The sequence below is a fragment of the Yarrowia lipolytica genome, chromosome 1B (genome assembly GCF_001761485.1).
Source record: "Yarrowia lipolytica chromosome 1B, complete sequence".
Classification (NCBI taxonomy): Eukaryota; Fungi; Ascomycota; class Dipodascomycetes; order Dipodascales; genus Yarrowia; species Yarrowia lipolytica.
Genome location: NC_090771.1, coordinates 2096996 through 2124391, shown reverse-complemented (window position 1 = coordinate 2124391; position 27396 = coordinate 2096996). Strand labels below are relative to the sequence as shown.

General features: G+C 47.7%; 13 protein-coding genes across 13 annotated transcripts; 7 read left to right on the top strand and 6 right to left on the bottom strand.

The window, feature by feature from the left end:
- Positions 1-72: 72 nt before the first annotated feature.
- On the bottom strand, positions 73-3582 carry YALI1_B21208g (uncharacterized protein; the record flags this gene model as incomplete). Its single annotated transcript, XM_500966.3, has 1 exon — positions 73-3582. One exon carries the CDS (start codon positions 3580-3582, stop codon positions 73-75), a length of 3510 nt encoding a protein of 1169 aa, XP_500966.1.
- Positions 3583-4906: 1324 nt separating this feature from the next.
- On the top strand, positions 4907-7150 carry YALI1_B21194g (uncharacterized protein; the record flags this gene model as incomplete). The annotated part of the gene is made up of 1 exon (XM_500965.3): positions 4907-7150. The coding sequence occupies one exon, from the start codon at positions 4907-4909 to the stop codon at positions 7148-7150; it is 2244 nt and encodes a 747-aa protein (XP_500965.3).
- A 1733-nt stretch (positions 7151-8883) lies between these two features.
- On the top strand, positions 8884-9978 carry YALI1_B21155g (uncharacterized protein; the record flags this gene model as incomplete). The annotated part of the gene is made up of 1 exon (XM_500964.3): positions 8884-9978. The coding sequence occupies one exon, from the start codon at positions 8884-8886 to the stop codon at positions 9976-9978; it is 1095 nt and encodes a 364-aa protein (XP_500964.3).
- A 113-nt stretch (positions 9979-10091) lies between these two features.
- On the bottom strand, positions 10092-10928 carry YALI1_B21134g (uncharacterized protein; the record flags this gene model as incomplete). Its single annotated transcript, XM_500963.1, has 1 exon — positions 10092-10928. The coding sequence occupies one exon, from the start codon at positions 10926-10928 to the stop codon at positions 10092-10094; it is 837 nt and encodes a 278-aa protein (XP_500963.1).
- An 888-nt stretch (positions 10929-11816) lies between these two features.
- On the bottom strand, positions 11817-12980 carry YALI1_B21114g (uncharacterized protein; the record flags this gene model as incomplete). Its single annotated transcript, XM_500962.3, has 1 exon — positions 11817-12980. One exon carries the CDS (start codon positions 12978-12980, stop codon positions 11817-11819), a length of 1164 nt encoding a protein of 387 aa, XP_500962.3.
- A 974-nt stretch (positions 12981-13954) lies between these two features.
- YALI1_B21104g (uncharacterized protein) lies at positions 13955-14320 on the top strand (the record flags this gene model as incomplete). The annotated part of the gene is made up of 1 exon (XM_068282103.1): positions 13955-14320. The coding sequence occupies one exon, from the start codon at positions 13955-13957 to the stop codon at positions 14318-14320; it is 366 nt and encodes a 121-aa protein (XP_068138204.1).
- A 191-nt stretch (positions 14321-14511) lies between these two features.
- On the bottom strand, positions 14512-15504 carry YALI1_B21088g (uncharacterized protein; the record flags this gene model as incomplete). Its single annotated transcript, XM_500960.1, has 1 exon — positions 14512-15504. One exon carries the CDS (start codon positions 15502-15504, stop codon positions 14512-14514), a length of 993 nt encoding a protein of 330 aa, XP_500960.1.
- Positions 15505-17312: 1808 nt separating this feature from the next.
- On the top strand, positions 17313-18896 carry YALI1_B21070g (uncharacterized protein; the record flags this gene model as incomplete). The annotated part of the gene is made up of 1 exon (XM_500959.3): positions 17313-18896. The coding sequence occupies one exon, from the start codon at positions 17313-17315 to the stop codon at positions 18894-18896; it is 1584 nt and encodes a 527-aa protein (XP_500959.3).
- An 848-nt stretch (positions 18897-19744) lies between these two features.
- YALI1_B21043g (uncharacterized protein) lies at positions 19745-20030 on the bottom strand (the record flags this gene model as incomplete). The annotated part of the gene is made up of 2 exons (XM_068282102.1): positions 19745-19874; positions 19918-20030. 2 exons carry the CDS (start codon positions 20028-20030, stop codon positions 19745-19747), a joined length of 243 nt encoding a protein of 80 aa, XP_068138203.1.
- A 149-nt stretch (positions 20031-20179) lies between these two features.
- YALI1_B21042g (uncharacterized protein) lies at positions 20180-20551 on the top strand (the record flags this gene model as incomplete). Its single annotated transcript, XM_500958.3, has 1 exon — positions 20180-20551. One exon carries the CDS (start codon positions 20180-20182, stop codon positions 20549-20551), a length of 372 nt encoding a protein of 123 aa, XP_500958.3.
- An 837-nt stretch (positions 20552-21388) lies between these two features.
- YALI1_B21030g (uncharacterized protein) lies at positions 21389-22354 on the top strand (the record flags this gene model as incomplete). The annotated part of the gene is made up of 1 exon (XM_500957.3): positions 21389-22354. One exon carries the CDS (start codon positions 21389-21391, stop codon positions 22352-22354), a length of 966 nt encoding a protein of 321 aa, XP_500957.1.
- A 194-nt stretch (positions 22355-22548) lies between these two features.
- YALI1_B21004g (uncharacterized protein) lies at positions 22549-23898 on the bottom strand (the record flags this gene model as incomplete). Its single annotated transcript, XM_500956.3, has 1 exon — positions 22549-23898. The coding sequence occupies one exon, from the start codon at positions 23896-23898 to the stop codon at positions 22549-22551; it is 1350 nt and encodes a 449-aa protein (XP_500956.1).
- A 1272-nt stretch (positions 23899-25170) lies between these two features.
- On the top strand, positions 25171-26562 carry YALI1_B20992g (uncharacterized protein; the record flags this gene model as incomplete). Its single annotated transcript, XM_500955.1, has 1 exon — positions 25171-26562. The coding sequence occupies one exon, from the start codon at positions 25171-25173 to the stop codon at positions 26560-26562; it is 1392 nt and encodes a 463-aa protein (XP_500955.1).
- Between the last annotated feature and the right edge of the window lie 834 nt (positions 26563-27396).

The following is a 27396-nucleotide window of genomic DNA, read 5'->3' as shown; positions in this document are numbered from 1 at the left end:
GAACCTTTTCCGATTTCCCTCTACAGTAGTCTACTCTTGTCTTGTAATAAAGAAATGCGTATATTAGTTAACCTAGAAAACCTCCTTCAACTTGAGACGAGGAGCAATGTTCATGGAAACCAGCTCCTGGAAAAGCAGCTTGGCGGCGTAGGGAAGGGTCATCTTCACCACGTGGGCAGTTGTCTGGCAAGAATTACACCAGCCCTGGTAGCCCAAAAGACCACACTTCTGACAAACGTCGGCCTCAAAGGCGTCAGAAGAGTACATGAGTCGCTCCAGAAGCAACTGACTCGCTCCATAAGCAATAACACAATCTCGCTCCATTTCTCCCAGACGCAGACCACCATCTCGAGATCGACCTTCGGTGGGCTGTCGAGTGAGAACCGCTCGAGGACCTCGGGGTCGAGCATGCATCTTATCCATAACCATATGCTTCAGCTTCTGATAGTAGATGGGGCCAAAGAAGATGTAGGCCTGCAGACACTCACCGGAAGTTCCAGAGTAAAGCATGTCCTTTCCAGAGTAGGAGTAGCCATGGTCTACAAGAATCTTGGACATATCCTCCAGCTTACTGCCGCCGAAACAGGTTCCGTACTGCAGAGATCCATCCAGGACACCGGCCTTACCAGAGATGAGCTCAATCATCTTTCCGACAGTCATACGGGAGGGGAAACCGTGGGGGTTCATAATGATGTCGGGACACACCCCGCTATCACTGAAGGGCATGTCTTCCTGATTGACAATGATACCACACACACCCTTCTGTCCGTGACGAGACGAGAACTTGTCTCCCAGCTCGGGTCGTCGGGTTTGTCGGAGCAACACTTTGATTAGGTATAACTCCTTGTCGGTCACAGACACCATAACCTTATCAATGATACTGGGCTCGGGGCCTCGGTATGTGACGGGAGCTTCTCGATACTCAGTGCTAGAAGAGGTGGACTGGTTCAGCAGAGAGTCACTGTTGTTGACCGGAATGCATCTGTTGACGTAAACCTGAGAGTTCTTAACGGGCTTTCCAACCTCACCAAGACCATCAGGGCCCAGAACTTCGTGCTGCTCGGTGACTACCTCCTCGAAGCTGTTTGGATCCCATGCGCACTTTCGTCGCTCCATCTTGACACCATCGAGCCTATCAACAGCATCTGATCCAGCGTACCGCTTGAGAACAGTGGTGTTCTTCTTGAGAACCTGACATCGACCGAATCCTCGGTCAATGGAAGACTTGTTGAGGACGAGAGCATCTTCAATATCGTAACCGGAGTAGGACATGACAGCCACGGTGGCATTCTGGCCGGCAGGTAGCTTATCGTAGTCAATCAGCTCAATTGTTCGAGTCTTGACCATTGGCTGTTGCGGGTACACCATGAGATAAAGCAGGGTGTCGATTCGGTTGAGCTGGTTGTATGCAATAGCTCCGATCGCCTGCTTACCCATAGCACACTGGTAGGTGTTTCGGGGAGACTGGTTGTGGTGGGGGTAGGGAATCAGACCAGCCACAGCTCCAAGAACAGTGAAGGGCTCGATTTCCAAATGTGTGGTTTCGGCGTTGATGTTGTTCTCGTAAAGAGCAATGAAGGAGTCATTCTCCTCGTTGACATCAAGGTACTCGACCAGACCCTGTTTGAGGAAATCATCGAAGGTCATCTCGCCATCTCGAAGCTTTTTGAGATGTTCCACCTGTACTCGGGGGTGCTCATTCTCCACAATAATCAGAGGTCGACAAATTCGACCACCATCGGTAGCAATGTGAACAGCAGCATGGTGTCTGTTGATGTAGATGGAGATGAACTCAGAGACCTTACCTGTTCGTCGGAATTGTCGGAAAGACGAGACAAACTTGGTGGGGAATTTGGTGATACCGATAAGGGTACCGTTGAGGTAGACACCGAAGGAACCCTCGGCATGCAGCTCAGCTCCACCAATCACAGAGATGTTCTCCGCACCGAGGAGGTAGCACAGGTTTCGCACAGGTGCCTCCTCATCATCGGTGGTGATATGGGTCATGAGCGCCAAGTTCTTGACCAAACCACAGGCCTCACCCTCGGGAGTATCGGAGGTACACAGCATACCAAACTGAGAAGGCTGCAAGGCTCGGGGACCGGAAACCTTTCGCGACTTCTCAAACTGCGACGAGATTCGAGTCATCATACCCAGAGCAGAAATATAGGACAGACGAGAAAGAACATGAGTGACACCAGCTCTCTCCATTTTAAAACGCTTCAACGACCAATTACCGGTAGAGATGGCTCGGTTCATACCACTTGTGATGCTGCCTCGGTGAGTTTCCAGGTTGAGCAGGGCATCGAACATGGATGCACGGTTAGGCCGCTTGAGAATCTTGTCAATGTTGGCCTTGAAGTCACTGTTGAACTTCTTGAACAAATCTTCAAACAGAAGCGACAGCAGCTGACCGGCCAATTCCAGACGCTTGTTACCCACGTAATCTCTATCGTCGATCATCTTAGGGTCGGCCATGGCCATAATTACTCGTCGGGTCATGACTGCAATGTACAGCGCTTTTTCGGTGAAATCCATGTTGTTGATGGAAATGTGAGCGATGATGGAGGTTGCGACGGCCTCCAGACCCTCCTGATAGTGGGTCAGCTTGACGTTCGATCGTCGGGAAGTCTTGACCTTACTACCGAGGTATTCCAGAGCCTGTCTCTGTGTGAAGACGCCCAGCTTGCTACACTCCTCGAAGTTGACAGCGAAGATCTCCTGGTAGACAGGGTTCTGACCGGCAACTGCCTGCATGATCTCCAGATCTGTGACCAGACCAGCAGCCTTGAGAATCAGCACGATCGGAATGTCTTCAACGATGGAGTTGTTTTTTAGGTAGATTTTGTCGTTTTTGGTGAGTACATATGTCTTTGATCGTCGCTCGTGTGTAGACGAGGTCACCGAAGCCTGAACAACGCCCTTCTTTTCATCAGCCTCCACAATGATTCGATTCTTGCTCAGCTGCTCCTGAACCAAAATCACCTTTTCAGTTCCGTTGACAATGAAGTATCCTCCAGGGTCCAAGGGACACTCCCCCATGGCGGCCATTTTTTCTTCTGTCTGATCCTGGAGATGGCACTTGGAAGACCGCAGCATGATGGGCATCTTTCCAATCTCCAGGTTTCTCTGAATCACAATCTTTCGCTCCTTGGTGTATTCAATGTCGACATAGATGGGAGCAGCATATGTCATATCTCGCAGTCGGCACTCGTGGGGGAAAATGGCATTGTCGTCGTTCTTGTCGTCAAACTTGATACCAGGCTTTCCAACCCGAATGTCCTTGTACTTGAGGTAGAACTCGGGATCCACATCGGACAGAACCATCTGGTTGGCGGCGAGAATTTTTTTGAGATCAACATCCACGAAGTAGTTGAACGAGTCGAGATGCTGCTTGACCAGACCCTTCACCTTCAGGAAGGCCGGAAGTAGATTCCACTTGTCTTCGGCAGTGGAGATTTCGTCGGTCCAACCCTTGCCTCTGTAGTTGGGTTCGAACAGCTCGTTGAAGGCAGCATCCGAAGAGGCAGCCTTGGCATTACGAGCGTCCTCCTTCACAGACGATTTTCGTTTGGTGCTCATTGTGTGGTGACCAAAGAATCAAACTATAGAACTTGTCTTCGGACCCGCTGGGATTTTTTTGTGCATGATGCATGACCGGGTAACTTTAATTGTCACCACTATTACTAATGCCTTTGGAGATGGAAGCTCAGAGATGGAACACATGGGGGGCAATTTTGCCACCCGAGTCATTTCAGTCTTAGTCGAAGGAGCCTTTGCTGAATGTTGTAATAATCCTAAGTACAAGTATGATGTATTACATAATCTTTGAAAGTCCGACGTGATACTGGTGTATCGTTTATGTGTAACCGCCTACAAGTAGAGGCTGAGTGTAGGAGGGAGTATTAAAGCCTCCATTGTTTTTCTACAAGTACTTGTACGTACTATACTTACGAATAAGTGCGAATACTCGTACCGTGAATTCTAAAGGAACGGGACGCATTCCTCACACACTCCAGAAGTTGTTCATTCTATCAATTACGTAATCAAAACGCACTGACACTGACACATGGGATACACACAGAGGGAGAGGGAGACATAAGCTTGTGCGTACTTACGTACGATACTTTACCGCCTCATAAGGGCTGCACTCAATAGCATTCCACTTCAGGATTGCTTGTTCGAAGTCTCCAACGTCCCAGCTCACCTTCTCATTGTTGTGAGTCTGTTAGAACCTTGTTTTGTTTTGAAGTCCTACAAGTAGGAACCGGAACCGGATGGTGCAAAATACAAAACAATATATTGTATACCAGCACATGAGCGCTTACTCCAAGTAGTATGTTGTATGGAGCCCAATCATTGAGCAAGCAAAATGAGTCGAAAGGTTGTAGAGACAATTGTTTTATTTTTCTCAGTCAAGCATCTGCCATTCATGTGAGTCTCTCAGACAAATGCGACAATTTGACAATAAAAAATTCAGACAGGAATGTCTCATATTGCACGTACAGTACTTGCACCTTATCGTTACAGGTGTGTGGGTTCTCAGAGACGACTCGAGGCATGTAAAGTCACCAAAAAGAGATCTAAAATTAAAAAGACTCAATTAATCACCATTTGTTCGAAAGAAAATCTTTTCCGTCCTCTGAACTACCGCTACTGGCTCCAAATATAATGTCGCACCACTCATATTCGAACCAACAAAAACAACTCTAATACACCTATCTGCTCAATCGGGTGCATATTTTCAGGCATTAGGCATTCGACGCAACAGGGAGAAACAGGACCCTACATCGCGCTGCGACATTCGGCCAAAAACCAGATAAGAAATCACTCAACACATAGACAACACACCTGATTCCCATTGACGACACGAATCACGAGATCCGACTAATCATAAGACTTAGAAATGCTCCCCAAGACTCTCACCATTTGGGCTTCGCTGGCCTCTCTCGCAGTGGCCCAGTCCGGCCAGGTGGTGTTTGCTAAGAACGCCGACGGGAAGTTTGTGCATAGCACCGACGACCTGGACCAGGGCCAGCGAAAAATCCGTGGCAAGTTTCTCCACATCACCGACATCCACCCGGACCCCTACTTTCATGTTGGAGCAGTGGCAGAGGACAAGTGCCATGTGGATCCTGACCATAAAGATAGTGACTATCCCGACGAAGATTCGGAGTTGGTGTGGTTCCGAGCCACGGGCAAGAAGAAGCATAACCACCACAAGGGAAAGGACCACGAGAAGATGCCCAAGGCTGGATATTACGGTCATCCTCTGTCTTCCTGTGACGGACCCATCAGTTTGATGAACGCCACCTTTGACTGGATCGACCAGAACATCAGAGATGAAATCGACTTCATTATTTGGACTGGTGATAATGTGCGACACGACAATGACAACCGATACCCTCGACTCGAACAGGACATTTTTGGCTACAACCAAATTGTCTCGTCTAAGTTTCATGAACTCTTCCGGTACAACGAAACTCGAGATGGAGAGGGCCACAACGGAGGAGGAGATCCCCAGCACCCTCTTGTCATTCCCATTATTCCGTCGCTTGGTAACAACGACGTCTTCCCACACAACCTGTATCTCGCAGGACCCTCGTTCCAGTCTCGACGAATGTTGCAAATCTGGAGTGAGTTTGTACCGGAGGCACAGCAACATATCTTCTCTCGAGGGTCCTACTACTTCCAGGAAGTCATTACCGGCAAGCTGGCCGTCATCTCGCTCAACACCCTGTACTTCTACAAATCTAACCCCATGAGCGATGGCTGCGACGAGAAGACAGATCCTGGTTACAAACACCTGGTATGGCTAGGTGTTGTTCTTGATGAGATGAGACAGCGAGGAATGAAGGTATGGCTCAGTGGCCACGTACCTCCCGTGGAGAAGAACTACGAGGATTCATGCCACCTTAAACTGGCATACTGGCTCACCGAATACCGTGATATCATCGTGGGATCTGTGTTCGGACACATGAACATTGACCACTTTGTAGTCATGGATCCGAAGAAGATTGAAAAGGCCCAGAGCCAGGATCTTGGTACTCCGGGTCTTGGATACAAGAGCCATGTCACTGATTTCCTGGACGTAGCCATCTCTGCATCCCATCCCGTCCACACTTTCGGTTCCATCTACAAGCGAAACTATATTGAAAGTGTGCGCGAGGATTACAGCGAGATCCCGGGGCCCAAAAAGTGGCTCGATGAGTACGCCAGCAATTTCGCCATTGCTCACGTCTCTCCTTCCGTCATTCCTAACTACTTCCCTTCTCTGCGAGTATGGGAGTACAACATCACTGGCTTGGGTGAGGAGATTGGTAACCCTCCCCACCCTCCACCTTCTTTCCGTGCATGGTCTGATGTTCTTGAGGAGTTTGAGCGAGACTATGCTCAAGACGTCATGGACGAAATCGAGGTCGAATGGTTTGATGCTAACAGTGACGTTATTGAGGCGGAGGATAACGATGGTGACGACGACGAAGATGAAAATGAGGATGATCCTGAGATGCTGACCGAGGAGGCTATCAAGGAGGGTGTTGCCAATATCAACCCTGAGACTGGAACTCTGGCTTCCATATTTGGAGGTCTGAAGTTCTGGAAATCTTCCACCGCTGTTGCTACTTCGTCGGAGCCTGAGTCTGACGATTATGATTCTGATTTGGATGCTGAAAGAAAAAAGGGCAAGAAGAAGGGTAAGAAGGGTAAGAAGGGCAAGAAGGGCAAGAAGGGCAAGAAGAAGAAGGGTAAGAAGGGTAAGAAGGGCAAGAAGGGTAAGAGAGACAAGAGCATGCCTCCCAAATTCCCCAAGGATCTCCAGCCCGGACCTGCATACATCCCTCAGCTCTTCACTCCTATCGGATACACTCAATATTACGCCAACATCACTCAGTTCAACAAGGAGTATAAGAAGACAGGCGCTTCAAACTTTGAGTATGTTGTGGAGTATACGACCAATGATGCCCCTTACAATTTTGAGCATCTGACGGTGCGCAACTGGGTCGAGCTTGCGCGTGTTTTGGGCAAGAACTTCCGGGATCTGGATCTCGAGGCTGAGAAGTCCAAGTCGGACCAGCTGTGGAAGGTGTACATGGACCGAGCTTTTGTGGGTACTGGAGCCGAGTACCTGGAGGAACCTGATGACGACTAAATGTATTGTATGATGCCTCTGGCTAGAGGCAGACTTTTAACTATAACTGATAGATATTTATGACCAAAAACACTAACAAATCCGTTGACCCATCCGGGAAACTTGATGCTTATTCTCCACCTCTCCCCCTGCTTACTCAGTCCACCAATTTTACCCGGTTACAACCAAATAGGGTTGCTGCTGAAGCTGGTGCAAACGGCGTGGATTGAATATTGGGAGTAATAGATCGTATGCGGTCATGAGTTTGCTGTTTAAATGTGGGAAGAGTGCCTATTTGAGGAGTTGGAAGCGTCGAGTGGGGATGGCGGGGATATTATTGACAGTGGGCCTGGAGTGTTTTGAGGAATATTTATGACCCTGTTGAGGATGTAGCAATAAGTGAGCCGCACGAAACGGCAGAGTCGGCAAGGGGGGTGGAAGTGGAGGTTTTACTTGCGTACTGTACTCGCAGGATGTGCGACCATCTATGGTGTAGTGCTCTAAGAACAGGAGAAAGCGAAACACCGTCTGAAGAGGCAACTGGCTTGTTTTATATTGGACTATTGCGTTAGATAATTATTGGTAAACGGAGTTTGTGTGTTGGAAGGGTATGAGAGCTGTGTAAAAATGTCAAGTTTCAGTCTCGTCACTTGTGTCTTACGCGATATATCGATCGCGCCTCAAATCTACACGCCTTGCATTTCATATCGCGGTAATTGGAGGGAATGTTGGAGGTGAAGTTTTATATTTATTATAAGCTTTCGGATAAGGACAAGGCATAACCGAGTCAGAGCATGTGGTGGGAAATAGTATGCGATCGAGCGGAATGAAGCGGAATTGTAACCAGTGGAGAGTAGGGGCCATAACAGATGCCCTCCGAAATATCAGAGCCGCGCCCTATCTCAATAAAGCTATATTCTTCCTGGTGCATGGGAACGGCACTTGAATGTATTGGGTGCATCAACCCCACATTTTGGCCTTGATTTTGGGAGCCATTTTACTCAGTGAACGGCGGAAAATAGGAACAAAGGGGTTAGAGTTCAGACGGGGTTTTGCTAAAGGAATGCTCCAGGAGATGAGTAGTAATTGGATGGGAATGAAATTTGGAAATAAGACAAATAAAAAGATTAAAATTCCAATTTGACCATTTTTGTATCAAAACACGTTTTGCTAGACCCAGTGTATTTCCGTCCCCTTTACCACGGCTATCAACAGTAGGCTAATATATTGAAGCTTGTTTCCTTTATGCTGCTACACGGTGATTCACTGAGTCCAACGGCTCTTAGTAGAGGAGCAATAGAACAATGTTCAACTTGCCGTATACACTTGCGGAGATTGTAACCGGGTCAGATGGTGTAAATATATATGGACCCTATCTAGCGAGAAGGAGACCCACCAACAAACAAGAAGATACACTATCCAAAGCCCACACACTCAGTTGTGGAAACACACAAACAAACCAGCCTAAATTTCTTACGATAAGATAACGTCTCGACCCCAAAAGGAATATTAATAACACACCGACTCTGACTTTTCTTCTGCCTCAACGCTGTTGCATTACAATACAGTGCATCCAACATAGAAGTACGTCATCATCAGTTCTCATATCCTTATCTCATCTTCTGTTATCTCAGCTGACCTAACTGAAGACCCTTTATATACAAGCAAACGACTCCTGGCTTGTCAGATACTGTACAGCACAAACAAAACACTCCACCTAAAAACTCCTGAATCCACGAGTTCTTCCGTGTGCAATGACAACCTCTACTCCCCCATCTCCACCCTCTCCGGCAGCCTCCCCCATCCCTAAAACCACCCTTCCATACATCCAGACGCCTTTGATCGAGTCTCTGTACCTCTCACAGCTAGCAGGATGTAAGGTGCTTCTCAAATACGAAACTACACAGCCCTCTGGCTCCTTCAAGTCTCGAGGTCTTGGACACCTGGTCTACAAACACGTCCAGACTCACTTTGGAAACGCCGAGGATGCCCCCACCGACACAAACACAACCAAGCTGCACTTCTTTTCTTCTTCTGGAGGAAACGCTGGCTGTGCCACTGCATACGCCGCCAAAAAATACAACCAGCTCTGCACCGTCTGTGTTCCTCTCTCGACCCCCCCCGGAATGATCCAGCGAATTGAAAAGACTGGCGCTCGAGTTATTCCTTATGGCCAATACATTGCTGACGCAGACAAGTACCTCAAGGAGATTCTTATTCCGGCATGCGACCTTTCTCTCGAAAAGCCCGTATACTGCCATCCCTACAACGATCCCCTCGTGTGGACTGGAAATGCTACCGTGGCTGATGAAATTGTGGTCCAGACTGAGACATTGTTTCCTGACTACAACCCCGCTGCTGTGGTTTGTTCTGTTGGCGGCGGTGGGCTGTTTAATGGAATCTGCACCGGCTTTGAGAACTCGGGAAAGAAGCAGTGGCAGAAAATTCCTTTGGTGGCAGTCGAGACTGAAGGTTGCTCTACCCTGTTTGACTCTCTGGCAACAGGCTCCCAGGTCTGCCTTGATCGACCTCACACCATTGCTTCTTCGCTGGCTACTCAGAACGTGACTCGAGAGACAATCGAATGGGCCAAGAAACATCCCACTACAGCTGTCAAGGTGACTGACCGGGAGGCAGCGGCATCCTGTCTCGAGTTCGTAGCCGACCACAAGGTGCTTGTTGAGGCTGCTTGTGGAACTGCGCTGGCTCCAATCTACAACGGTACACTAAAAGATATTGTGCCTGGTCTCGGACCCGAAGACGCAGTTATTGTGATTGTCTGCGGAGGCACTAACGTCACCTTTGCGCAGCTCCGAGAGTATGCTGATAAGTTTGAGTTGGACTTCTAGAAGAACAAGGAAGCGAGAAACTAACACCTTATTTATAGATTATATAGTGATCCTCAATATATTGCCGGTTACACATGACTGTAGGAAACCCTACTTCAATAGGACTCTGTTACTCAAGGACAACAGTAGCCGCCATCAACCAGAATGTCTGCACCAGTGGTATAAGTTGAGGCATCCGAAGCCAGGTAAATATAGGCTCCAGCAAGCTCAGAAGGATCTCCCTCTCGGCCCATGGGGATGAGCTGCCACCACTTCTCCTTTGTGTCTCGTGGGATGAAGTCAGAAATCTCGGTAGCCATGTAACCAGGGGACACTGTATTACATCGAGCGAATCCAGCCCACTCCACGGCCAGAGATCGGGACAGATGGAGGACAGCACACTTAGCTGCGTTGTAGCAGGCCTGCATCTGGGGGATATTGACAATATGGCCAGACATGGAGGCGGTGAAGATGAAGGAGCCGTAGCCCTGCTTCTTGAAGATCTGGCCGGCGTACTTGGCGCAATAATAGGCACCGTTGAGATCCAGGTCAACAACCTTGTCCCACTCCTCGTTGTTAGGGACATCGATCATTGGACCAGCAGTCCATGGGATACCCGCGTTGGCGATGAAGATGTCAATCTTTCCAAAGTCCTTTTCGATGGTTTGGATAGTGGTCTCGACCTGCTTGGCGTTGGTCACAGCACATTTGTAAGCCTTAGATCGGACTCCGTATGTCTTGGACAGATACTCAGCCTTCTCATCGGAAGGCTTGGAGTTGTACCAGATCGCGACATCGGCACCAGCCTGGGCAAATGCCTCAGCAACAGCGAATCCGATTCCAGAAGAAGAACCGGTGATAGAGGCAACCTTTCCCTTCAGAGAGAATCGCTCCATGATGTTCTTGGATACCTTAGGGACGGGGGTGGGAAGGGGCGTCAAGCCAGTAGCGTAGGTTGCTGGTGCAGGCATTGTTGTGGAGATAGCTGTAGTGCTTGATAGGGGTACATGGGGTTCATCAAGAGATATATATACCTGTTTTTTGTGAGTTTTCGATTGCCACCCACTGGAAATGATTGCTGACACAAACGTTAGTAAAAGGATAGGGAGCAAGACGTGTGAGACAAGCTCGGAATTGAGTTTGCCTGTGGTGTAAGGCAGTTTTGGTACAGCGTGCTTCGGTGCTACGGTACGTATGAAGGATTACCAAAATTGATAAACTAGAGGTGTTTGTTAGGTTTTTTTTGGGAATTCAGGTATTACTATTCTATCCATAGGCTCACTATTGACAGTTTACAGCCATCGCCCCCATATTTTAGTCAAGGTATTAAACTTTTCAGAAGCGCAAGTGGCTGCATAACCAAGATGAGATAGACAGACAAAAGATGGAGTTTGAGATCGCGATGAATTGTGCAGCATAGGTTTCAGTAGTTGCAATTGATCCGTAGATAAAAATAACCTGAGCTCAACATGTCTATACCGTAAAATATTTTTTTGCTGCTCTTAAAATGTGTGCTTAGGATAATGTTTCTAAAGTTAATCTCATGGATCGAATCTTGACACCTGCACACAAGTATCAACATGTGGGGCGTTGCTTGTTGCATGCGGTATTACTGAATTAGTACAGCATTACTCATTACCACACAGGTAGTTATCTTTCCAAAATAGTTGATTCTCTGGTCTATCAATAGCAGCCCCTGCGAGTAAGTTGCAGCATGCGTAAGTCAGCCATGAGCAAGTCTCGAGGGTGGAGGCCGGGTAGGAGAGATACATACCAGCTGATTCCTATAGGATGCCACACGCTGTCCAGCAGCCAGGCTTGGTACACTCACGTGTTGTTCTTAGTAAACAGTTCCAGATTTATACCTTCTCTAAAGAGACCTTCTCCAGCTCTCTTTTGATATACGCATGGGAAAAGGCCCATAGTCCGACCTCGCCCTTGGACACACCAGCCATAACCAGATGTCCATGTGCCCAATCTTCTTCGAGGCTCGATCGTAGGAAGAAGTCCATTTTTTGCTTCTTTTCAAGATCTAGAATGCCACAGATTAGGCCAGTTTGTTTATACAAAACAGCGTAGCGGCTGTGAACCGAATCCTGAATTACAGTCTTCATTCGATTGAATGGAGTGCTGGGGTCAGCTTCGGCCGAATCCATTTCCACAACATCAATCCCCCCAAGAAGTGCACAAAAATGAATTTCAGACAATATTCCATCGTAACAAACTATGCCTGTTGGAATGTATCTTCTCTTCTGGGTGTTGATGAGTTTCAGCTCATGGTTGCTCACCATAAACGTCTTGACGTCGTCAGAGGACACCTTTGAGACCAGAAAGACATTTCGGAAAGAAACATAAAGCAGAACTCGCTGTTCAGTAAGATTCACATATTGACTGATATCAATCTCCGCCTGGCGCTCCTCCCCCTTGTATTTGTACACCAACAGGCTCCTCTGTCCGTTGAAAAAGACAACTGCCTGAACCATTGGCCCCGATGCGGTGTACATTGTCTCATGCGAATTTGAATACTCGGGAATGTTTATCATGAGACCAGCTCCACATCCGGTATTGTCCTCCGGCGTAGGTCTCTCGCCAGAAACGCTCAAATTCACGTAGTACTTTCCGAAGCTAACACCTTGGTTGTGGATGCGAAACTTGGACTGCTTGCGAACGGGGGTTTTCAGGCCATAGAAATCTTCTGGAAGCCTTTTGTCCTTGTGAACTGGATATACACAGTCAGACCACTGCGAAGGAACAGACCATTTGGGTTGGATGCTCAACGACCTAAAATCTGAAATCAAGTCACAGTTCCCCGGGTTCCGTAAGATGTACATCTTTGCACAGTGCTTCCAGCAGTTTCTGGGAGAATATTCCAGCTCGTACCACGGACATCTCTTGATCAGTTGCCGTTCGAAATCTGAGTCATCGATAACCGTATTCCACTCCGTGGATGTTTGGCTGAGAGAGTAGAGGGAGCCTAGGGAACAGTAGTCTGCAAGGTTGTCGATGAGTTCTGGAGGTAGCATCGAAAATGCGTCTGAAGTGAAAGAGTGTATCGTGGTGCCAGGGGATAGTGGGAAAACTGCGTGTACCCAGTTGCTAATGTGTCGAGTATCAGCGCCTTTAACTCATGGTTAGACTCCATCCAATATGTTCGTCGATATATCATGTGACCTAAGCCACTACAGTATGATGCCGTGAGGGAGATGCTGTCAGGTAGGATTCTTAGTGTTTCTGTTTGGTTGATATTTTATGTCAGCTCGGAATCACGTTGTAACATACATGAATTTCATTTCGCTTATACGTAATCGCTTATCAAGGTTTAATATGCATTAACATTGGATCTGGATTCTGTGTATACTAATTACGAATAGGTAGCTTGTAACCAGAGAGTTGAGAAATCGGGTAACTGTTGGTGTCCGTTTTCTAAGCTATGATGAATGGTATTTCCAAAATAGTGGATTCCGTCGGATGCATGAGTCACGCGTTATATTATGAGGCTTTAAATGCGTTTTGTCCCTGACAACGAACATAGATTGTCATAATTGAGCAGGTTGCATGAAGATAAATGATACCAAATTGACCCGGCGCGAGATCTATTCATCTCAGTTGGTTAAGCGTGAATAAATTACTGTAGGCTTGGCGTCCGAGTGCTACGAGGCCATACCATACTTCAACGAGTATGTACAGTCTTTGAAAGTTCAAGGATGTACCGAGGTTAAGGCTGAGCTAAGGACCAGAAATCACAAACTGGACACTCGAAAATCAAAGATAGAACTATTGGGATTCATTCAGAAAGCAACATAAACACAATACAAGTACACCACTCAATACTTGTTCAAGAATTCATACGCTACTGATTTAAAGTCGGTCAGAAATGACCACCATCACCCAACCGTATGTACTAATACAGTAATTAGCAACCTTGTAATTGCGTTGGAGCGATTTTTATTTTGACAGTTAGCGAACAAACGACAATGAGCACTTGTCGCCTGTCACAATGACTACAGCCACTTTCACAGGCACTGCCATGAAAATTCACATTTCAGTGGTGGATCCAGCTTCCAGCACCCTGTCCGGATACATTAATGATACAACGTTTTTCCAGGGTGATATTCTCGGAGATCGATGGAACTACGAGAGCAGACGATGGGGATGGAACCAAATTCGAAGCCCATGGCTCGGCATAGATTCGACAGCCACATACTTGCGACTCAGAGAGGTGTACTCGCTGCGGAAGGGCTCAGATGCTCAGAAACAGTATCATGTCTCACTCAAGAACGGCGTCATGCGCGTTTCACGCGGAGGGCAAGAGACTGTGCTCTACAGAGACACACACAATGGTCGGTTTAGAAGTAGGATCTAAGTGATATAGAACAGAAGGAGTGTGGCATGATAAAGTATTTACCAATTGACATTACAACATAGACCGCTTTAGTCATATGACTTACAACGGTCGATTTTTTTTCTTGCTTGTATGGGTTCACTACAGTGGTATTTGAAGTTCCATGTCTGTGAGATGTTCATGCATATATATTTATCTCGTAGGAGAAATGACTAGGCCTCGACAAGTTTCTTCCGGTAAGCCCAGTAGCCCTTTCGAATGGGGTCGTACTTTTCTTCGAGCAAATTGAGAGCCTCTAGAGCCTTTGACTTCTCCTGCTCCTTGAGGTAGATCTTGGCGAGTAAATCCAGAGCATGCGACGAGGTGATCAGAGGCTCCTCATCTTCTCCCAGATCAGAAGGCAGGCACGCGTACTTGAAAGTCAGCTCCTGCAGATCCTTGATGTCCTTCTTGTAATGGGAGTAGAGACCCTCAATGTACAGCCAGGGGGAGTGGTTTTGTGGTGCTTTGTCGATGGTATTTGCGACGAACTCAACCTCCTCCTGGAAAGACGGCTTTGTAGTCCACTCCTGTTTGTTGTCGTTTTTGAGCTTGAATAAGAAGAACCGGTGGTTCCAAGCGGAGTTGTTTCTGCAGTCCTCCTGGATCATGATGGATGTGGTGGCCAGTTCTGAATCGAGGTTGACAAGTGTGGGGAACCGTGTCACTAGCCATTGTCGATACGACCACACATGGTGGTTCTTGGAGTCGTCAGACAGCATGTAGTCAATGAGTTCAATCTCTCTGTCCAGAGTCAGCTCCTCTCCCAGCAGATCAGGGTTAACCTCGAATAGTTCAAGCAGCTGTTGACGGTGAGGCCAGATCTGGTAGTTCTTGGGGCATGCCATGGCGATGTCATCTACCCAGCGCAGCTCGTGTTGCAGTGCTGCCAGCTTTTCGTCTTTATCTGCAGCACCTGCCTTGACGTCAGCAGCAAATGATTTCAGCGTGTCGATACGGTATGCCCATACGGTGTAATGGGCTGGATTCTGGGCAATCACATTAGACGCGACCTGAAGACCTCGTAAAGACTTCTCGTTCTTTTCCATCAGAGCACGTAGCAAGCCAGTGGCCTGCTTGTACTCGTCAGTGTATGCAATGGAGGCCAGCGCGTGGTCGCTCTCTCGCAGTGGGATGATTTCTAGGTCGTCAAAGTTGTGTGACATGTTGTGTAGGGAGTGTTGTAACGAGTATTTCTAGCACTTGCAGAGCTCCTTTTAAGCTGTGATGAAACTATTGTGTGGACTGAATGCGGTATGAAATAGAGTTTGGATGGGGTGATGTGTTGTATGAGGGTACAGTAATGTAGCTTCACAATTGGGATATCCATATACGGACAACCACAAGTACATGTAGTGTACAAGTACACTACAGCACGACCAGAACGGGTACGTACGAGTAGTATGAGATCATGTGAGGCAAACTGCTGAAAAAAAGCAAAGATGTGGATTATTGGAGAGGGTATTCTGAGAACCCGTAACAACAAGTGGCAGTGTAGCATATATAATATAATATATTACTGTCAAGTTGTATCTTTGCACAACTACTCAGGAACCCAACAAACATACAGGAAGTGAGCAATGCCGCCTCCAGCACAGAACATATGACAGAATCATTCTTTGAGAGCTAAATCACGTGATCAGTGACCTGATTGCCCCACCTTAAATGCTTATTAACAAAAACTGCTTGCTGATCTCACGTCTCTGTGTTTGACAGCCAGTTGTGCGGCTAACAGAGTTCATCTCTATTGTCTCGAAGTCTCGAAAATTCGGCGGGTGCATGCTTTTTTCACTCCAGCTTAAACTCTACGGAAGCAGAAGTGGATCCCCGATGTTCCCTGAGACTTATCAAGGAATGATAGGGGTGGCGCCTGAGACTCTGATTTGGGATATTGGAACTCACGAATCACCCCCAATGGATGACATATATGGCACTGCTATAGCGCATCTGATACCCGTGCATTATTCGACTCAGGTCTCGTGCCTACAGGAAAATGCATGCAACACGCAGATTCATTAGCCAGGGCAACGGTGTGGTCGGTGTCCACGGTGTACTACTTGTAGACTGATAAGCCTGAGAGATGAGTAGTACATACTGTAGCCACGATAAAGATGGTTCAGGTGGATATTACAGTCTCAGATCAAGTTTCGAGGTGCTTTATATTACGTAACGGGGTTCTGAATGGACAACACGCACCATCTCAACAGACATGATGAGCACAGCGTAGTCAACTAGCTCTACATGTTTTTACTGAAAGTACCAGTGTACTACAAACTCTCGATAATTGAAGAACTTACAAATACAAGTGCACTCCTTTTTTAGTGATACAGCTTCTTACAATCGTTGCATGGTTCACCCATGACTATTAATGTACTACAAGGATGATTACTTGTACTTGTAAATCTTCCAACGGACAGTTACTATCATAACGACATGGAACTCTAGCGATGAGCAGGATAATCCACAGCTCACAAAACAGCTAATGAAGTAAATTATGGAATTCCACCTCCAAAGAGCAAATGATTGACAGATACGTATCTGATTACAGCACCAGTACCCGACAGCATCACAGGCACTTCCAAGGCTATCACCGTTGTGAACTCCGATGTGACTGACTACGGTGAATGTTGATGAGTCGGATGGTGATTGTTAATGAGTCAGATACCGATTAAGAGACTGTCTTGTGTGGCGAAAGTGAATAATTGTGATTCAAAAGAAACAAAACCAACCAGGAAAACCACATCAAGTAGCATACCAAGTCTCAATCATCTCACATTATCGAACATCACCACTCTTCCAAGCCCTCTACAGGCACAAGTACAACCTTTCCGTACCCCCAACCCTAACATCGAAATTAAGCTCTGGTCGATAAAGTATTTTTTCGGTTCGTGCATACAACTCTGTTCTATTGGAATTTTTTAAATACCCAACGCTCTTCCTACCACATCCTACTGGAGCACACCCAACTCTCATAATGCCCGCCCCAGTGAACATCCCCTCCATGTTCGACACCATTCTGGTGCTCGATTTCGGCTCCCAGTACTCGCATCTCATCACCCGGCGTCTGCGAGAGTTCAACGTCTACGCCGAGATGCTCCCCTGCACACAGAAGATTGCCGAGCTTCCCTGGAAGCCCAAGGGCGTCATTCTGTCTGGAGGCCCCTACTCTGTCTACGCTGAGGGTTCTCCTCACGTCGACCATGCCGTTTTTGACCTTGGTGTCCCCATCCTCGGTATCTGTTATGGTATGCAGGAGCTTGCCTGGATCAACGGTAAGGGTGTCCACGCTGGTGAGAAGAAGGAGTTCGGCCACGCCACCATTCACGTCGAAAAGCCCTCCGATCCTCTGTTCCACGGCATTGACAACTTCCAGGTCTGGATGTCTCACGGTGACAAGCTCAACGCTCTGCCCACTGGCTACGAAGTCGTTGCTACCTCCGACAACTCCCCTTACGCCGGTATTGCTCACACCTCCGAGAAGATCTGGGGTATCCAGTTCCACCCCGAGGTAACTCACACCACCAAGGGTAAGCAGCTTCTGCAGAACTTCGCCGTCGACATCTGTGGCGCCGCCCAGAAGTGGTCCATGGAGAACTTCGTCGACACTGAGATCCAGCGAATCCGAGACCTTGTTGGCCCCCACGCCGAGGTAATTGGTGCCGTTTCCGGAGGTGTTGACTCTACTGTTGGTGCCAAGCTCATGAAGGAGGCCATTGGAGACCGATTCCACGCCATCCTCGTCGACAACGGTGTCATGCGACTCAACGAGTGTGAGAACGTCAAGAAGACCCTCGGAGAGGGTCTTGGCATCAACCTCAATGTTGTCGATGCCGCCGATCTGTTCCTCGGCAAGCTGAAGGGCGTCACCGACCCTGAGAAGAAGCGAAAGATCATTGGCAACACCTTCATCGAGGTCTTCGAGGAGGAGGCCGCTAAGATCCAGCCCACTCACCCTGAGGCTGGTGAGATTGAGTTCCTGCTCCAGGGAACCCTATACCCCGATGTCATTGAGTCCATCTCTTTCAAGGGCCCTTCCCAGACCATCAAGACCCACCACAACGTCGGAGGTCTGCTCGACAACATGAAGCTCAAGCTTATCGAGCCCCTCCGAGAGCTGTTCAAGGATGAGGTCCGAAAGCTCGGTGAGATTATGGGAATCCCTCACGACCTTGTGTGGCGACACCCCTTCCCCGGTCCCGGTATTGCTATCCGAGTGCTTGGAGAGGTCACTCCCTCCCAGGTCGAGATTGCCCGAAAGGCAGATTTCATCTACATTGAGGAGATCAAGAAGGCTGGAATCTACGAGGAGATCTCGCAGGCCTTTGCCTGTCTCCTTCCCGTCAAGTCCGTTGGTGTCATGGGTGACCAGCGAACTTACGAACAGGTCATTGCTCTGCGAGCTATCGAGACTGTTGACTTCATGACAGCTGACTGGTACATTTTCGATGCTAACTTCCTCAAGACAGTGGCCCGACGAATCGTCAACGAGGTCCCCGGTGTCGCCCGAGTGGTTTACGACATCACCTCCAAGCCCCCTGCTACTGTTGAGTGGGAATAAATATAGTGACTAATAGATGCACCAATGTTGTATGACTTTGCTACTGTAGATGCACTCATGTGTGTGTGTGTGTGTGTGTGTGTGTGATACAAGTAGGGGAGGCTGAATGGGGTAATAGCTACGATACCTCCAAACTGGGTTTCTTGTCAATTACGTACAGCGAGTATCACACAAAACTTTGCGGTGCTCCACCGAACATGTACAAGCATGGTATTCGTAGACCAGTCACTTTCCAGTGGATAAAATCAAGTGGAGATAACATACAAATGTGGCTCAATAATATCCTGTTGGTCTGTGTTTCATCTAACGGCTTCATCCGACTTTATCCCGTATAAAATTGCGAATAATGTTACCAGTATGTACAGTACCCCACATACTGTAGGTTATACACAGCTGTTCCTGTTTTCTTCCACATTACTTTTTGCCCCATGAACAGCTACAGTAGCCACAGTACGCTACATACTACAGTATGTACTGTACATACGGTACGTGCACTTGTACACTGTATCGTGTCTACTTTCTACATCCTAACCCAATCACTATGGCCTAACACAGGACGTCCCCTGATCTACTGTATGATATCGCACTTGTAGGTACTGGTTGCAATTACATGGAGGAGTGGAAACTGCCACATTGTGTAAGCTGGCGTCCATTTTGTCCTGCAGGCTGCCCCACATGGAGACTCGAACTTACCCCTCACGCAATGTCTGAAATGACTCCTTACACTTGAGTTGCTTAGTTGGTTCAAAAAATATATAAATCCCTGCTGTTCCCACTCCATTCTGCATCACACTCTCACAGTATGATCACACCAGGGCAACAGCTAGTGACAGTGGCCTCGCCTTATTTCATTGGGTGGTAGAAACCTCCCACACAGCATTTCGCAGGGTAGCTTCCAACATCTCGTTCTTCCTGTGAACATTTCGCATCCCACAAGCCTCGTCTCTTGTGGGCACTTTTTGCATTTGCATTTCACGTCTATGTGAACACCCTGCATTTCATGATTCACGTGATCTTGAACATCCTTGCATATTGCTTATTGACCGCGCTTGGTTCTGATCTACTACCAGGCACTCGGTTCAACACCACAACTGCTTCTTCACTCAGAGCACTACAAGCAGTTTTATCTCCCATAAATGATTCAAACAAATATATTGTAGTTTTGGGCTTCGGTACATATGTGCTGTAGTACTGTACATACGTGTGTACCCTGTACAGTATGTACCAGTTACTGTAATGTATTTACATTACAATAGCATCTAATGCAACTCTTCCTCTACCACATGACATCTATAGGAGTAGATATTTTGCGCACAGCTCGAATAGGCCATATCCTGGCTGGAAAGACACGAGAACGGTTTGTGCGCAAAATTCTGCATCCGTCGGAGATTACCCGCATGACCAAATACCCTGATCACGTGCAATTTGTGGCATCCACATTTTCCACCAAAGAGGCCCTGTTCAAGACGTTGGACAGGCAGGACCAGAAGCTGTTTGAGTTCAAAGAGTGGTGCAGAGGTGTAGATGAGGTCACGGGACGGCGCTTGATTAGTAACCCCGGCTACAGACTTATGGACCACGAGGAGTTTGTCGTTTCTGTGTCTCACGATGGGGACTATACTATTGCTAATGTTTTGAGGAAGAAGAAGGAGTGATGAGTGGTTGTGACAGGGTTACATATACCACCGGGGTGATATTTATTGGGGGACGAGTACTATAGGAGGAGACATGACATTAGGAAGGGTTTCTTCTTGGTACGAGTACAGCGATCTGGAACAGTAGGTGCTACAAGAGGCTACCGTCTCAGATGGCAACTGTTTCGATTGCTGGGAATGGTCGATTTGTAATTCTGGAGAGCAAGAAACTTACTACAGTACATACAAGTACGACTGGATACCACCAGAATAATGACATTAGTCTAGAGATATTCCCGCACCAGCTAATGGTAATCATAATGACGATTGTATTCTACATCGGAACTCTGTTGCTCGCGCTGTATGATGCGACCTGTAGCTAGGCCCAGGCAGGTATCTCTTGGTTTCCACCAGGACAAGTAGCCGCACTATGCCCACCAATTGATTAGTTTTTAGTCAGTAATTTATCCATGGGACCTACACAAAGACATCTCTGTTGTGTCTCCAGCCACAATTTTTTTGCAATGACTCAATGTAAGTTACTCCTCATCTGCACCCCATGTATATACAGCTTCGAATATGACATTTCTAAGAAGGAGGTGTGGAGACGTGCTTCGACATCCCAGAATGTATTCAAGGCTCAAATTTTGTTTAAAATTGTTCGATTGCTGCCAGAAACAAGCCCATTGGCAATCGACATCTGTCCCCGGACATATCCAATTGTCGCTCAGGGTTCGTCCATGCAGCTGGCGACCCAATAGCCGAAGTTAATTAATGTCGAACTTTGAAATTTGAAATTTGAGTTATCGAAAGCTGGATCAGAGGAGTAAACCTGTATCCACTCTCCAAACACCCAACATGGCTTCCTCAGTTCCCGGAAACAGATCCTTGCCCGACTCGGCGTATGACCTTGACACCTACTGGGGTCGAGTCAAGCACTGCGCCGAGGTCTCAGACCCTCGAATGCTGCTCAACACTCCTTCGGATATCAACCGGGCCAAGAAGCTGATTGCTGAATGGAAGAATGGAGATGGGCCTATGACTCCCACTCTGTGGACCGCCAAAAGAGTTCTGGACTCCACTCTTCACCCTGATAACGGAGAGCCCGTCATGCTACCCTTCCGAATGTCTTCCTACGTTCTGTCTAACCTGGTGGTCACTGTGGGTATGCTGACCCCTAACCTAGGAACTGCTGGAACCCTGTTCTGGCAGATTGCTAATCAGTCGCTCAACGTGGCCGTCAACACTGCCAACGCCAACAAGAGTACCCCTCTGACCACCAAGCAGCTCATCACATCTTACTTCATGGCCGTCACCGCCTCTTGTTCGGTCGCACTGGGTCTTAATGCTCTGGTTCCTCGACTCAAGGTTTCTCCTTCCGTCCGACTTGTGCTCGGACGACTGGTGCCCTTCGCTGCTGTTGTCTCGGCCGGTGTTGTCAACGTCTTCCTTATGCGAAGTGAGGAGCTGCGACGAGGTATTGCTGTCTATAACCCCGAGAACAACGAGAAAGTTGGAGACTCTAAGAAGGCTGCCTTCTACGCAGTCGGAGAGACCGCTTTGTCTCGAGTTATTAACGCTGCTCCCGTCATGGCCGTTCCTCCTCTCATTCTGGTCAAGCTGCAGAAGACCAAGTTCATGCGAACACGCGGAAAATTCACCGAGGCTGCCGTTAACCTGGGTCTTATCTCCCTTGTGTCCTTCTCAGCTCTGCCTTTTGCTCTGGCAATCTTTCCCCAGAAGCGATTCATTTCCACCAAAAAGCTGGAGCCCGAGTTCCAGAAGCTGCCCGAGAACAGACTTTGGTTCAACCGAGGCATGTAAATGTATATGTAGATATTTAGATAGATTAAAGCTAGTTGTAACGGGCGTGACTACTTTACATTCACTCGTAGTTCTGTGGGGGCTGTATTGGCCTAATTTAGTACAATACCGCATGGCCATTAGTGCAGGGGAATGCACATACACAAGCACGAAAAGCTGTTGGATATGATTAGTTCACTCATTAAAATTAAATACTAATGGGTCCAGGGACCGATGTTTTTGAGATCCGCCCGCTCCACCTTCTTGAAGGCTTCAACAGTCTTGAGAGAGGGATGGTCAATGCACATACCAACTCCTCTGGCACCAATAGTAGTCTCGTGCACCTCGAAGCCATGGGTAGCCATCTCCTCTGTGAAAGCAATGACATTTTCCTCCAGCTGGGTCGCAGTCTTGTCTTTAGAAGTGACTAGAGTGATGGCGCAACCTCCTCCTCCAGCACCAGTGAGCTTGGTCTCACCCAGGTTGTGGACAATGGAGGCAGTTCGAATGATTTCGAGCTTCGGGTGGGAAACACCCATAGCGATAAGCAGGCCGTGATTGATTCTCACTAGATGCTGCATTTCCGAACCGATATCTCTCAACTTTTGAAGAGTAGCTCCATCTTCCATCACGTTGCAGGCATCCTCAGAGGTGGGTTGAGGCAAGATACCCTGCTCAATCTCAAGGTTAGACTGGTCCACCATCTTCTTGCCTCTAGAAATGATCTCCATGGCCTGGTTGGAAATCTCGCCTACTGAAGTCATGATGGGATCCATGATGGAGCCAAACTCTTTAGTGAGAACTCCGACTCCACCAACCAGGTCTGCGGTAGATCGAGGATGCTTCGTATTGGTAAGCAGCAGCTTCATCTCGGGAATGTCAACAAGAGGGACTCGGTTGTTAGGTCGCTGGAACAACAGAGCACCTCCCTGAGTAGCCACAGCATTGTCGATGCCCGACGGGTTGCCGTGAATGCACATTTCACCGACGAAGGACCAGTCGTCCACCAGAGACAGCTGCTTCTCGGTCAGGGACTTGAAATCTCTTGCCTGGTCAATGCTCAGCTGGCCGTTGAGAACCAGAAGACCTGCAGCCAAACAGACACAAATGGATGCGGAAGAGCCCAGGCCCGCGCCGATAGGCAGCGTTGATCGAACTACCCAGTTTGATGAATCTTCGCACACAGAAGGGGGACATAGGTGGATGTAGAGGTACAAGAACGACACAACAGCGGCCTGCTGGACCTTAGTGAGCCCAGGTTCTTCCAGAAGCGCCAAGCTAGACAAGCTGTCGAAAATGTGCTTATCCAGAGTTTTGGGAGTCGACCAATTGAGATGGTCGGCCTTGGTCTGGGCTGTGAGAGATGCCAGCTTGTCCACCTGGACCTTGAAGTTCAAGTGGATGTCTGGAAACTCCAACGTGACTGTCGGGGTGTCGGATGTTGTGGTTTCGACAAGCAGGTATGTTCGCAAGTCGATGGCTGCTGCAATCGCAGGCTTACCAAACACAGCGGCATGTTCACCAAATAGAATCACTTTGCCTGGCGCCGAAATGATGTAGTCCATGGTGTCGTGGTCGGTGGTTAAAGCGGGTGTGGATGGCGGATATTAACGTGTGATCTAATTAAAGTTTGGATAAAGTTGGAAGAGGACAGGAGGAAACCTGTGGTGTATTTTTTTCTGGTGAATAATAAATAGGCTTGAGCAACGCTACAAGTAGTGCAAGTCTGATGATTCTTACGGAGCCTACAGAGTGTTATCCCGATGCCTACAGATGGAGTTGGGAGTATTATTGTATGCGTTACGTGACACGGAGCTCTTCGATTCTCTAGCCACGAATACGTACGGTATGTGTACATACTGTAGTCTCAACTCACCCTATTCTGAGTGATGTAAAGCTATTGTAGCTACTACTCATATCGTACAGTACTGTACTCGTACTTTTACAGTAATACGGAGCTCAGAGTACAGTATGTACTGTAAACTTACTGTGTTACTATAATGCCTCCTGAATGGGATCATGGGTTGGTTTTCAATTTCTGTTGAATTTTCTAATAATATTTTCACAAATGTCATAAAAATACATTTAAATCACAACTGTGTCAAGATCTGATCTTGTAGAACAAGTTTTTGGAGCCAAATGGACACTCGTCATCCGCAGGGTTGTCTGTACTCAATCCAACTCTGTATTCCTCTTCCACAATACCTCGTGAGTGAAGGAGTTCGTTCATTCTCTCCAGCCGGTCTCCCACAGGATCGTTGTAGTTCGGCAGCTTCTCCTTGAGTAATTTGTACGTTTCAAGGACTTTCTCATTAAAGATGCTCAGCAAGGGAGGTCGCTTGCAAACTTTGACCATGTTACGGGGATGGATAACTGAGGGAACAGGAGCTGCTGATAACAGACCAAAGAAGGCAGAGAGAGGCAAGAGAAGTAATAATAGTCGATTCATGGATTTATTTGTGAATATGGATTATTTAAGCCCCTTATAAACACCTTTTCTACAGCAGTACTGTAGGGCTGTTTCACAATGAGGTTCATGCATGAGGATCGATGGTCTACCAAACAGGTAATAAAGTGCCTTCCTCCTCAAAGCCTTTGAGAACAGTAACATGTGGTACATACATTGTAGCCAAATGGAGAAAAGCAGCCCTGGCTCAGCCCCAATATGATACGATACCTCATTCAAAAATGGCTCTCCCCCAGAGCAAGTTTAGTGTCCAAATGTCTCACAACTAATTGTCGACAAAGCTCCCAACTAAACAACTAAGGTTACTTTGCATATCCCGCATTAGTTTTTTTTTCCGGCATCCCTCTCATTTTCTCAAGCACACATCAACATGCCACCAAAACTTCCGAAGTCAAAGCAGTTAGCACCACTCAAGAAGAAGTCGCTATGGACCGCCCTGGCCGCCGCTGAGCAGATCATCCCCACGACCCAGCGATTCGGCCAACATGCTACTGAACATAGAGAGTACCGAGTTCCCGGATCTCCAGCCAGAATCTCCGTTGAGGCCATTGTCAAGCCCAAAAACACATACCGGAGCGCTGGCCAGTTGTCGTCTTCGCAGATTCTTGAGCAGTTCTTCCGAAGCCGAGAAGACAAGAAGAAGTACAAGCGTCCTCTCCCTCTCATGTTCGATGTGGCCAACCTGGTGGGCCCGGCAGCTCGAAAGAACACTTCTAAGAAACTCAACAGTCCACAGACCCGAGATTTCAGCACACAGACCATTGTGTGGGCCCAAAAGCCTCTGCCTTCTATCTTCTCCAAACCCATGGTCTCTCGAAACAGCAACAACAACAACAACAACACCAACACCAATACCAAAAAGCGACCTCCAACTGACAACAATAAGAAGGGCAAGCCCCCAGTGAGCAACAGCAGCCAGTTTGGATTCAATGCTCTTGGAAACGGAACCCAGAAGCAGGCCTCTCGACCCAAGAAGCAGTTCCAGCAAAAGTTTGAGCCCAGATCTCGTGAGAGACAACCTGCTCCCCCTCCCGTCAAAGACAAGCGAGAAGTGCTGTCGGAGTTTCTAAAAAACCACACCCCAGCCCTCACCAGCTACACCATCCAGGCCGTTCTGGAAGTTCATGACCAGCTCAAGGAGCTCGTCGAGACCGGAGTTAACGAGCACACTAAGGTCATCTACGTGTCTGAAAGCGGAGAAATTACCGGTGACGCTATTGACTTCTTGACTCTCATCAAGGATCCCAGACTCGATCTCGCTAACAAGAGTATCAAGCTCGTGAAGCCGAGCCCTGCTATGGTTAAGACACAGTCCCTTCCTTCGTACATTACGCCGAAGTACCAGCTGGACAATCTCACCAAGGAGGAGAAGGCTGCCTTGAAGGCTGAATACAAGGCCCAGCGAAAGCAGGCAAAGGCAGAGGAGAAACGAAAGAAGAAGGCCATCGAGAACAACCGAAATCTGCTCGAAATCCACTCCACCTGGTCTATTAACTTGCGAGATCTGCGACAACAAAAGTTCAGAAAGCTGGCTGAGACTCTCAAGGAGGGACGACCTGCCGTCGTGTCATTTGCTTCCAAGGACGTGCGAAACGCTATGGAGACGAAACGGCCCATCGACCCTGAGATGCTGACCGATATCGACCGGGAACGACGACAGTTGCTAGTAGAGGAGGTGCGAGTGCTCGCCGAAGAGTGTAAGGTCCATCTCAACGTGTCCGGTCAGCTTGATCTGCTCATGACTATGACTTTGAAGCCTTAGTTTACTAAAGCGTTTGTATATATTTAATAACATACATAGTGACATTCTGTCACTGTGTTTTCACGCTGCTTGGTCAAGCAACCTGCAAATTAGATTGGGCATACTACACCTGTCGTAGCTATCTAATGTTCACAACTTCTCTTCGAGGTACAATTAGGGCATGTAATAGCCCTGAGCGACGTTTTCGTGCTTTCAAATAGCCCGATGACTCCCCATACCCTTACAGTACACACATGTTACAGTATGTACTACTGTAAGGTCAAGCTACTGTAGTTGTGTTGGACTCTCGCTACTGTAATCCAAGTGTTGGACACCAGCCTCGGTTACGTGTGGTGTTATAGTCACCTTTCCTCTAAGCTTATGCCACAGTCAGTCTGTACTCGTACGAGTAATACTGTAATTGTATTGTGATGCAGGTTCATTCAGCCTTGAAATACAGTTGGTCTAGTTATAATTTAATCTTTTGAACGACTCAGTCATCCATCTCTTTTTTCTCTGTCAACGGTCTGTCTTAACATTTGTGCTAGTAGACAGTTGGGATTCCGAAAATTTGGATCCCACTATTTCAGTCGGGGGATGTTTTCCGCCTTCTGCATGAAACATGCAAACTGAAAAAGTCGGAGATGGAGTTCCGAACAAGTCTGAGGCTGGCAATGGCTTCAAGGAGTATGTTTTTCAGCATATTCAAAGGGAACTAATCATGTGTGAGTTTTTTTTTACCATTTAATTCCATCTACTTTTCATCATATTTCTCAGTTGTGTGGTTCATCGGAAATCCGTCTCCGAGATATCAAAGTTGCACAGAGCACCGGAATGGCAGTCCCTAGATTTTTG